General features: G+C 35.3%; 1 protein-coding gene across 1 annotated transcript in view; it reads left to right on the top strand.

Annotated features, from left to right (window-relative positions):
* The window catches only part of LOC150079015 (tetratricopeptide repeat protein 39B-like), a 358,313-nt gene that overhangs the window by 306,924 nt on the left and 38,924 nt on the right, over nucleotides 1-12,465 (top strand). The window contains exon 16 of the mRNA XM_090382637.1: nucleotides 6,235-6,346. Within this exon, the coding sequence (XP_090238763.1) occupies nucleotides 6,235-6,346 (112 nt within the window). The remainder of the gene's footprint in view (nucleotides 1-6,234; nucleotides 6,347-12,465) is intronic.

Raw genomic sequence — 12,465 nt, 5'->3', positions numbered from 1 at the left:
ACAAACTCTGTTAAATTAAAAAATTGAACCACAAAAGTGAATTTCTATGTTCCACTGAAACAGACAATAGGAAGTTGTATCAGCATGTTTATGCATTGGTCACACATGTCTTTCCCATCTCCATTTACTTATGGGCAAAAATTCTCCTCAGTGCACTTCATGTAAACCCTGTTAACTGTAAAAGATATTTAGTTGACTGTCCCTGTTATTATTCAAATATCAGGTCTAGTACCTTTCAGTATCTTTCAAACCTGCAAGGTCTCCCAATGCTGTAACATCTTTCTAGGAAATATAGCAAATTTTATAGAACTTTTTTCTTCCTTAGACAGATCATACTTTGACCACATTTAATAATGATGTGCTGCTCATAATCTGATTTGGAAGTGAATTGCTGCAGAGAGTCACATTTAGGCCTTAGCTGCTCCTGTGCCATTAAGCTCCAATCACAACAACTCTTAGCAGTGCAGATGGGCTGTAGGACAGCTTATGGGAATTTTGCCAGTAGGGATAAGGAAGTCATCCTATTGTATAAGGCAATGGTTAGGCCACATCTTGAGTATTGCATAAAGGTCTGGAAGCTTCATTTTAGGAAAGATGTGGAACAGGTTATTGATAAGTTCTAGATGTGGATCTGGAACTTCTCTTCACCCATTCCAACATTTGTTGGAATGGATGCAGAGAAAAGATTAGTAAGGAAAACAAAGGGGTACTTTTACCAAGAAATATTTAGTTATGCAAATTGTGGCATTTGGAATTCAGCAGCGTCCATACTCTTGTGCAGACAACACACATGAAGGGGCATAAATTTAAATTAAGTTAGGATGATTGTAGCATAGATGTGTGGAAATATGCTTTGCCAGCAAGTAGTTGATTGTTAGAACAAACTTCCATCTAGTGTTGTGAAAGTGGTAGTTAGAATAAATTGTTCAGTGCAGTTTATTCAAATGTTGTGGAAGTGGGTAGGTTGAATAAATTGAAGGGAGAACTGGACAGCTTATTAGAGGGGATTGGATGGACAGGTCAGGGGGAGGGGATTTTTTTTCTGTTGCTATATAAGCTCACTTCTTTGTGTCATTTGACACAACTAATACAATGAAGCAGCAAATTAATATATGTATTAATTTGCCACATTATCTCCTAAGCTGCCTATGCACCATAAAAAAAATTAAACCAACCAATCATATGTATAATTATTTGTAAAGCCTGCAATAGCCTCTATAAAGTAGAAGCAGACAGAAGACTTAAGATTGATCAAAGGAGCATATCACTGTCATCAGATGAGAGGAACTTAGTGAGTCTGCAATGGCCAAACATTTCTCGAAGAATGGTCGACTTCTGCCAGCTTACTTCTTACTTCTCATATTTCTCATATATCAGCTTACTTCTCATATTTCTATCACATTATGTGGTCAGAATCCATATTTATTAAGCATAGCCATTTCTGTACATGCAGTAAATATTAGGATTTAGCATACGTTTTACTTGGACAAGTGATGTAGGTACTTTTTTATTATTATTTTTATATATTTGATTATACTATATAAGCTTGATTCCTTGCAGAAATATGGACTACATACGACATATTATTTGCTGTTCCTAATAGTTCTTCCAAAGTATTACAAAATATGAACAGTTTTTTGGACAAATGTTTATGCCGTTTATTTTAACTTTAATGCCAGTATGAACAATTATTAGAAAAAAGACCCTGAGTGGCATGTATATTCATCCATCCGTCTATCCATCATGTGCAATCTCCATCCTGGAGGTTGATTGCCAAGGATCTCTACACTTCCCTCTGCTCAACCACTCTTGCAAGTTCTTTGTATTTGAGTCCCCTCCAATCCTCTTGTGTTCCCTGTCCATGAATGTCTGGGTCATCCTCTTCCTCTTTTGCCTTCCATTTTTCCTTCTGTTAGCAGTTTCTGAATGTAATTTTTTTCTAATCCGGTGGCCAACCTGATTAGAAAAAATGACATGTTATTTTCTGTTTCAGTGTCCACATTTCAAAAGCATTGATTTTAATTTCAATATTGGTATATTCATAATGAAATAATATTGTACCAACCAGCAAACTGTTTAAAAATAAAACTTTAATCTGAGAATTTAATTACATATACAAATAAAATAAAAAAAAATAAACACTGAGAATTGTATAAATAAAATTGCTAAAAAAACTGTATACAATGAACTAAAATAAAATACACAAAACCAATATAAAACCATTAATATATTGGCAAAAGCCTTGCACATGTGCAGACATCTTCCGGTGCAGATTGTGCTTGGCAGAATTTGGGGGGGGGAGTGAGAAATGGAAAGGGGTGATGGGATGTGAAACATTACTTGCCAGGCCCTGAAAACCCAATGCGGTGGGAATTGCTAATGCAATTAGGCCACCATTTCTCGACACATTGTAAAATAACAGCTTCCATGATGCAAATTTCACCACCACTACAATTAATGGTGGAACCTGCTGCAGCTATACAAAGGGTACTAGGAAAGTTTTGCAATATGACGCAACAATGAATCACAGGAAGCTGCTTGTTGCTGCATGTTGAGACATGTTCATACGTGCATAGTAGCCGCTGCCCCAAGTCGATGGGCTCAGTTACTCATTAGTAGTGAGAGTGTAAAGTGCTTGCGATGGCATCGTGGTCCCGAAATGAGATAAGGACAGTTTTGCGGTATAATTTCGTGCGTGGTTTAACAATAGACCAGTGCTTAGAAGAAATTACTCTTGCACTAGATGATGATTGTCCACATCGTACAACGATATTCAGGTGGTATAGAGAATTCCAAAGGGGAAATTTCACTCTGGAGGATTCTGAGAGGCCGGGAAGGCCACGAACGTCAGTTAGGGAGGAAAACGTTACTGCTGTGAGGAAAATGCTTGACAAAAACAGGCAAGTGACCAACCAACAGATAGAGGATACTTTGGGCCTAAATGCACCAGCAATTCGTTCGATTCTGCAAGATCATTTGCACGTGAAGAAACTTTGTTCTCTCTGGGTGCCGCATCAACTGACTGAAGAGCAGATGACACGACGTGTGACTTGGTGCCAGGAGATGTTAAAAAAGTTTGATAAGGGACAATCTCGGTATGTGAACAACATCGTGACAGGTGACGAGACTTGGCTGTACTATTACGATCTGCCGACCAAGGCTCAAAACAAAGTTTGGATCTTTGATGATGACGACACACCCGTAATTGTCAGAAAATCCCGATCTGTAAAGAAGAAAATGATAGCTGTATTTTTCAAATCGAGTGGAATTGTGGAACGTGTCGTTTTGGACACGCAGAAGACAGTCACAGCTAAGTGGTATACTGAACAATGCCTGCCTAAAGTCATTGGATCTATGAAGAACCTGCGGCCAAAATCAAGAATGGACACCTGGTACCTCCATCACGATAATGCTGCAGCTCACCGCGCCAAAGCCTGCACCGAATATTTGACCACGACAGGACTGAAACTTCTCGAGCACCCTCCCTACAGTCCAGACCTTGCTCCCTGCGACTTTGCACTGCCCCCGCATGTGAAAATGAAGCTAAAAGGGAGGCGGTTTTCCAGTGATGAGTACCTTCTACGGGCTTGGGACAACGAGTGTGCTTTACTCCCTAGTGAAACTTGGGAGAACTGGTTTAAAGATTGGTTTCGGAGGATGGAGAGGTGTATTGAATGTAGAGGAAATTACTTTGAAAAAATTAAATAAACAAAGCTGTATTGCAAAACTTTCCTAGTACTCTTTGTATAGAGAGCTTCTATGGGATTGCAGAAGTTGTGATGCAGTCTAAAACCTCAATGTTGGAACGATTCAACTTTTCATCACCATACATTTCATTTACTATGAAATTGGAAGTGGACAATGCTCTTCAGTTTTTGGATGTCTTGGTTCACTGTGACAGCTTCCTTTTGGTCACCTCAGTCTGTAGGAAACCCATGTGCCAGGGGCAGTTTACCAACTATAAGTCAGTGCATGCCCCAGGACATTGTTTTAGTGCTGTTAGATCATTGTTTAACCATGCTTGGTCACATTGTACTGATGTTGATAGAGAGAGGCTGAGATTCTTAGGGTTAGATTGGATTTGGCCAGATGTGGATACCCCCATATTCTAGATAAGTTTCAGTTATATGATGGGTCTGTTCTACATTCTGCTCAGGATGGACATATTGCTACAGCCTATATCCTATGTGCTGACACTATACAGCCTATGTTCTGACACTATCCAGTTGTGTCAGCACATCTTGCCAGGATATTGCACCAGTACTGTATTGGCTGTCTGCAACTCTCTGGCAGAAAATTGCAATCTATGCTTTCTAAAGTTAAGCGAACGATCCCTTTATTACATCGTGCCAACATAGTTTATTGTATTACCTGGCTGGTGTGTAGGATGTATTACATTGGGAAAACTAAACATAGACTCTGTGATTGTATCTCAGAGCATTGGGGACTATCTGAGTGACCAGTGTTACTAACTCAGCCATTGTGGAGCAGTGTTGAGATGTTAGACTGCATCAGGTTCCACCACTAATCGTAGTGGTGTGGAACTCACATGCATCCTATTATGGAAGCCATTATTTTGCAGTGTGATGAGAAATGGTAACCTAATTGCATTACCAATTCCCACTGCACTGGGTTTGGCGAGAAATTTCCTCCTCCTCTTTCATATCCCACCATTCATTTCTGTTTCTCACTTTTTTTTTCTTTCTGACAACCACGATCTGCACCAGAAGATGTCCACGCATGTACAAGGCTATGCTTCTGCCAATATATTAACCTACTGTTGTATTTCTAATTTCGAGTTCACAAAAAGGTGCAATGCCTTGAAAGCTTCTCATAAGGTTTTATATTAGTTTTGTGTATTTTATTTTAGTTCATTGTACACAGTTTTTTATACGTAATTATACAGTTTGTATATATAATTAAATTCTCAGATTAAAGTTATTTATTTTTAAACAGTTTGCTGGTTGGTACAGTGTTATTTCATTATAAACAGATATCCATCATCAAGTAAAATTCTTATTAGTCAGCTGCTAAACAGTGGTACTTTGACAAATGAGCAGTGAGAGCTTTACTCAATGTATATATTTATGTTAGGATTAAAGTTTGAAATTGCCAGAACACCAAAGTTTTCAAACCAGCAGGAACTCCTAGATATATCCAAGTTAGTACCATTTTCCGTGAACTCAAAATGAGAAAGTTCACCAACTTGTTAGCATGTAGAAAAACAGGAGCTTTCTTGTAGAATGGGAGAGCATCGCTTCCTGATATTCAGTGTAGATATGGTGTTTTGGTTGGAGTCACATCCAAGTTTTTACTTAAGTGATTGTTTCTCACCACAGAAGGCCTTTCTGCAGAGGTGAGAATATCTTAGAAGGTAAAATACATGATCTCTGCACCTTCTATGAAAATATAATTAGTGAGAAAATGTAAAAAAGCAGTGTATTAAATATTGTAATGCACTGGTTTTATGACAGGTTGTGTGACAAACTGAGAATGAGCCTTCGGAAATATTTGAATGGATCTAGGGTAGAGAAATGTGGAGAAGGATAATATGTATCACAGACTGTAGAAGCATTAGGCTATATTGAGTGAATGCAAGTGATATATTAATTAAGTATTTTATTATCAGTAACATTTTAATTGTATAATCACATTTATTTTGTTTGATCTACTGTAAATTTATTGTAAATTTAAATATAAAGCTTTTTAAGATTTTGGTTTTTGTTTTTACTTCAATGGTTGGTGAGAAACTTTAAAAAAACATAGTATGAATATACCCAATTTGAATATGCCTATTTGAAGATATTGTGGGAGAATTTAGATTAAGAACTGGGGCTGTCAGTGACTGCATAGTATTTGGCACTGAGAAACACAGTGGTGTGGGTCTTGGCTGAGATTGTTTAATTAAAAATATTCTTAATTCCAAATTTTAAACATCTACCTTTGGGATGTTAGTCCTTTATATGTTTGCATACTGTATTAGGGAGGTTTATTTTACCAATTTAAATTTCATAATTTGTAAATTTTGTTAGGTGTTTTTTCTTTGTTACCCACTAATTTAAACAGTAGTATTGTGGGTATCTTTAACATATGTGCAATTTTAAGTTCAGCTAATATTTAGAAAAATAAATAAATAAGAGACAGAGAGAGAGAGAGAGACTTATAATATGTAATGTAAATAGATTGTTTAATAATATGCATAGTTTTGTAAAGCTCTTGACATTTTGTTTTTAGGAACTTATATATATCTGGAACAGCTTTCCTATGATTGCAAACTCACCTGACTTGGCAGGAAATATGCTTTCCCTTATTGATAAAACTCTGCCAAATGTTCCAGGACCAAAAGGTAAGCAACTCTATTTTTTCATATTTGATACTATTTACTATTCATATATGATTTTTTATTTTACTATTCAGATTGAGAAATCTTAAATGCTACTAAAGTTAAGTTCCTGTTTCAGCCCAGAATTCTACATAAAAGTTTTGTTTGTTTGTTTGTTTGTTTTTTAAACTTCTCTGTAGTTAGCCAATTCCAGGCATAGACACTTTTCTGTCTCTGCCTGGAATTGGAACTGCCCAGTTTGCATTATATATATATTAATACAAAAGAAATAAAATCTCTAATATCTAAATGATATAAACAACTAAAAGTAAAATTGTCAGGATGAATTAATGCCATCAGCTCTGATTAAACATTACATGTGCCTGCTAAAATATAAGAACTGTGTTTTTTATTTTTAACAGTGTAGCCTAAGATATGTGTGTAACCTACAAGGCCCCTAATAGTCACTATAATTAGCGAAGTCATACTTAATCAAATATTAACAAAATAATAAATCAAAAGTATCAATGTCGGTATTGCATAAGGCTTACATTGAAAGGCACATCAACTTGTGGCTAGCGCCTCTCAATATATGCCATCAATAACAACATGAGCCATCTGTTTCTGCGAGTTATATGCCAGTCTCACCTTATTAATATATACTAAATATAGTATACATAAAAGCTTTAAGATCAATTTTTAAGATTAAATTTAAGTTAAGAATAGCATAATTCGCTAAACGTGCAAAATATGAAACTCTCAATAAGAAATATACGAACGGCTGACTGGCAAAATATAAACTGCTGGCCCTACAGATAGCTTTACTCTTACATTATTAGAATATTTACATGAGTGTTTCTGTAGCTTAATGGGCAGGAAAAAGCAAAGCAAGGGCATATGCCCAAGAAATAGGTGAAAGGAAAAGGCAACAGGGATAGTAATAGCCCTTCAATTTCCCTCAAATTACTCTAATAGATTTTGAGGCATAAGATATGAGAGTTAGATAGCAAATAGATAAAAGTAGAGGCAAAGACAGCAAACTACTTTGGAAAATTACTGGGGGCATAAATCCCCATCCCTTAGATGGGTTCCTGGTAATTAGTTGTGTAAAGAGACTTGTACCATTACCACTAAGATTAAATGACTTAAATGCATAAATGAACATCATGGTAAAAGCTAGTGTCAAGTTCTGCAAAACAATCTTTGAGAAAAATGCAAAAATTTTACAAATACATCAGAGCTACCAAAAATGTGGACTGTCCGAGCTACAGCATGAAACAAAAGAAAGTTCAAAGCTTCCTCTACTGACATATGCGATTAGAGAAATAGCATTCACCAATTGGAAGCGATATGAACAAATGCGACTTCTGGACAAGATAAAATGGGGGGAAAAATATTTATATATATTCCTTCCCATAGAACAACTATGGGTATAGCTTTTTCAGAGCATGAGACACAGATCAACAGTTCTATGAGAAGTACCTAATATGTACTTCTCATAGGAAGTACCTATTTCTCAGTACCTATTTCTCAGTACCTACTTCTCATAAGAAGTACCTAATAAGACATCTTTTTAGTGAAACCCCAAATTCCTAACTATATCTTGTGGGCAAATATTGACATGCCATAATTTTATAGCAATAAAAATAGCTCTACTTATATATTTAAATATAAATTAAGATGGAAGCCATTATTACATAGCTTGTTGATAAAATCGGTCAGTGATACTAAAATATTAACTCGACTATTACATATTCTTATTATTCTTAATCCTTGCGATATAATTATATTATATCGCAATCAATATGAGATTTTCGAATGCCAGTGTGTGAGATTTGTCTCAAATTTAAAATCTGTATGTTTGTCGTAAACATTAGTATCAACCTTCCCAGCTGTAATTTTAATATCAATATCTAAAAATGTGGCAGCTATACAACTACCTTTATTGGTACGTTCAAGCTGCAGATCCGAAGGATAAAAAATAGCCATTTCTTGCAGAAAATTTGGCTCATTAATTGCGATAAGGTCATCAATATATCTATAAAGTATGGCACTGTTATTAAACTTACTTTCAAAGTGGTGCAAATATAGATTGGCTACAATACAAGAACTACATGCACCCATACAAGAACTATACCTGTATGTTGCCTATAAACCGCACTTCCATTAACGATGAAACAATTAAATAAACTTAAGTCCATTAAATTATCCCAATAATACTTATCGCAAGGGATAAGTATTACTGGGATAATTAATTCAAAGTTTTGAATGAATGTTATAATATGCATTATAATATTCATTCAAAACCTTTCTTAAATTTTCATGCGATATACTAGTAAACAGATTTTTGAAGTCATAAGTGCCGATATGTGTAATGGTTGTGGTATTGGAATTAAGAAAATCCAAAACTTTCCATTATTTAATATAATCTTAGTGGCTCCTGCTTTACCCAATACGATTTTTAACAAAGATTCTAGCTTTTTATGTGGTATCTACGTAACTATCTCTACAAGAAGTTATAAACCTAAATGCAATGGGGGACTTATGAAATGTAGCGATCCAATGCACGTCCGGAAACTTAGTGTTATAGCAGTTAACTTTTAACCTTTTTCTCATAGCTATCAGTCTTTTTCTGGTAATATTACTGTTAGTATCCACTATCTTGTATGTGGTACTGTTCTTAAGCCAAAGAGGCAATATAAAACTTTTTACAAATAATCCCATAGTTGGTGGCTGCTTTGTCAACCATGGTTATAATAAATCTTGATTGCAAATCTAATAACTGCTGTTTGATTAACTTTAAATCAAATATATTGGCCCTATCATGCCATTTGAACTTACAATGAACCTGTTTAACTAATGCTTTGTATACAAGGTAAGTCCACATATGGAAAGCCTCCACTGGTATGCTGTATTTGTATGCTAATTTTAGGCCAAATTGTGCTAGATTCATGTGGATTTGCTTACAGATTTGCTTAAAACTAACCCTAAAACAGGGTCTAAATTTAAAGCCATAGGCTAACAACCTCCTAAGTTCTACATGCTTGACAATGCTCAGGTCTCTTGTTATTATGTTTATGGTGTTTATTGACATAAGATTGATACTCCAGCAAATGGCATAAGCAAAGGGTATCATTCTCTGTAATATTCAGCTTTATAGCCTCTTGCTTATAATTACAGATCTAAAGTCCAATAGGTTTAACGTTGCTGAATCTAGTTCCAGTACTAGAATTAGATAATGGCAGTGCAATATGAACAAAGGCAACCTCTGGACAAGTTAAAATGAAAAAAAAAAAAAGATTTAGAATCTGATCTAGATTTATGCTGTCTTAAAACCTTATTTAAAAATTTAAAACTTATGAAATCCTTTGAGCCTACTTTTATATTTTTTCCAGTTTAAACTTAAAAATATCCAATAATAAATGCTCCAGGTGTTCATTAATAAATGTATAATCTCTGCTTACTTTAAGCAATGCCTTCAACCAGCTAACTTTCATTCCAAACAACATATCACGAATAGTCTTAATACTGATAACAGGTTGATCCCAAGTCTTTATCAAATCTGAAGAATTACCTGCACTATCTGCTTTACCTAAATACTCATTGCTACTATCTTGTAAACCATTTTGACCATAATGTCTAACCGCCACTGTTTTTATCAATTGGAATGTACTGTATTTACATTGTTCATGTTTGTAACTAGCAAAGCAATGCCCATTAAACATGCTATTCAGTCCATATGGATAGTAATTTTTGCTTAAGAATGTGTAAGTTTTCTACACTCAGCCTATTATCATAATTACCTTCAATAGCAAGGATAGAGATAGAAATATTATTAAAATTATGAATTTGAAAGTGTTGCAGCTCAATATCATTTTCATTCCTGAAAGACCTGATATGAGGTCTATGAACATTGATTCTTAGATGCTCTTAGAAACAGATGGCTCATGTTGTTGTTGACGGCATATATTGAGAGGCGCTAGCCCCAAGTTGATGTGCCAAGTGGACGTGATAGTTGAAAAAGATGTGAATCGCGCGTTAAGCTTACCGCGATTCGGACGGGCAATAAACATCAACCATTGGAAGAAGACGTGTTACTTGTTTGTCCTCCATTAATAAAGTCAATGCACACTTGCATTTAAAAATTTCAATTTTTAAATGAGCCAGATGAAAATGTTACCACGAAGGAGATAACGGTAAAAGAACTAAATGAAATCTTTCATATCGCAGAGAACCTCAAACAAAAGGTGGTGAGGTTCTCTGCAATATTTATTTTGCCAGGGCCCAGAGAAGATTGTTGTCGGCTATCGGAAATTGATTGATGAAACGAGAAAGTCAACACTGTTCAAATATTTCTGCAACAGTCATTTCTTCATTGTGTATTTTATGTCTCAGAGGTTCCCAAACTTTCTCGTTTCACGGCGCCCTTAATGTCTCAGTAATTTTTTCAAGGCGCCCCCAGACAAAAAGAAATACCTAACAGTTCCGTTTAGTAGTTAGGTCCAAATAACTTAATAAGAAATGTTGAAACTGTGAACTACCTCGAGCTAGTAGTTCACGCAGTGTCCGACAGATGTCGAGTATCGCTGTGTTTCCCTCAAAAATTTAAAGTATTCTGTGGCGCACAGTTTGGGAACCGCTGTTTTATGCAATAAACATTTAATTCCATAATTATTTTCATTTTCTTTTACATTGTATACAGTTAAAGAGTTATTTAAAAGGTATTTTTAAAATTCTTTATGGACATTCCCAGAAGGTCAAGGACCAATTATAATTTTTCCTATTGATTATTATATTCGATTAACGCGTTTCTGTTTTGCGCAGTGCACTCTTGGGACGAATTAATTGCGTTAATCGAGGCCAGCCTGTGTGTATGTATATATATATATATAGACAGACATTTTCACAGATACTTTATTTATGTTACAAACCACACATTATTTATATATATATATATATATATATATATATATATATAATGCAAACTGGGCTAGAACAGCTATAATTTACAGACTCAGTATATTGATGCTTAATTTAATTTTTATCTCTTGTACTGTCCTTTAATACCTTAATTTCCTTAAGTATGTGTTTCCCTACTCATGTAGGTAACTATCCAGATGACTTCTGAATTTCCCATGCAGTCAGCTTCAGTTTTAAAAGAAAACTTCCTACAATGAAGTGTCTGAATTTCTTTGTCTGTATTTCTGGACTGATTTGTAACAATGAAAATTTTTCCTTGATTCATTTTACTATTTATTCTCAGAGCCTTATAGACCTTAGTTAGGTTGTTTCTGAAGTACCTGATTGTCAAGCTCAGTAGCCCACATAATTGAAGTCTTTTCTTATACTGGTGTCCTTTTACAGATCTCACCAAAAAGGTTGCCTGATTTTGAATCTTTTCAATACAAACATTGAAAGGGTTCAAAATGTGCTTGATTAACATTAGTAGAGGTATATGATGTAAGAAAGCAAGCTTGTACAGCATCAGCCAAAAAAAAAAAAAAAAAAAAACTTTCTCATTTTGCCCATCCATTCACTCCAAAAGTTTGTCCAGTTCTTCCTTGAATTTATTTAAGCTATCAACTTCTGCAATGACAGATGAAAGTTTGTTCTGTCAACTACCTGCTGCCTAAAGGCAAACCCCTCAAGTCTTTCCTCATACTTGTGTTCTTTTGCAGATCTTACCAAAAAATGTTGTTGCTTGCCTTTGAACCCTTCATACAAACACCTACAACTATGTAGGTGTCTGCTTGATTAGCATTAGCAGTGGCACATGATGCAAGAAAGCAAACTTATACAGCATCAGCCAAAAAAAAACTTCTCATTTCACTCATCCATTCACTCCAAAGGTTTGTCCAGTTTTTCCTTGAATTTATTTAAGTTGTCAACTTCTACAATGACAGATGGAAGTGTGTACCAGCAATCAACCACCTGCTGACTAAAGGCAAATTTTCGCATGTCTGTTCTACAGCTATCTTTCCTCAATTTTAATCTATGTCCCATCAGTTTAGTAAACTGAGCAAGAGGAAGAATCTCATCAGCATTGAGCCTGCCCAACCCATTCAAGGCCTTATATATCTCAATCAGATCACTTCACAGGTGCGTATTCTCCAGATGCTGCAATTTGCAGAACTTAAGCTTTT

This window comes from Mastigoproctus giganteus, chromosome 10 (genome assembly GCF_048544385.1).
Source record: "Mastigoproctus giganteus isolate SK-2022 chromosome 10, ASM4854438v1, whole genome shotgun sequence".
In the NCBI taxonomy this organism is placed as follows: domain Eukaryota; kingdom Metazoa; phylum Arthropoda; class Arachnida; order Uropygi; family Thelyphonidae; genus Mastigoproctus; species Mastigoproctus giganteus.
This window is presented reverse-complemented; position numbering and strand designations above follow the sequence as displayed.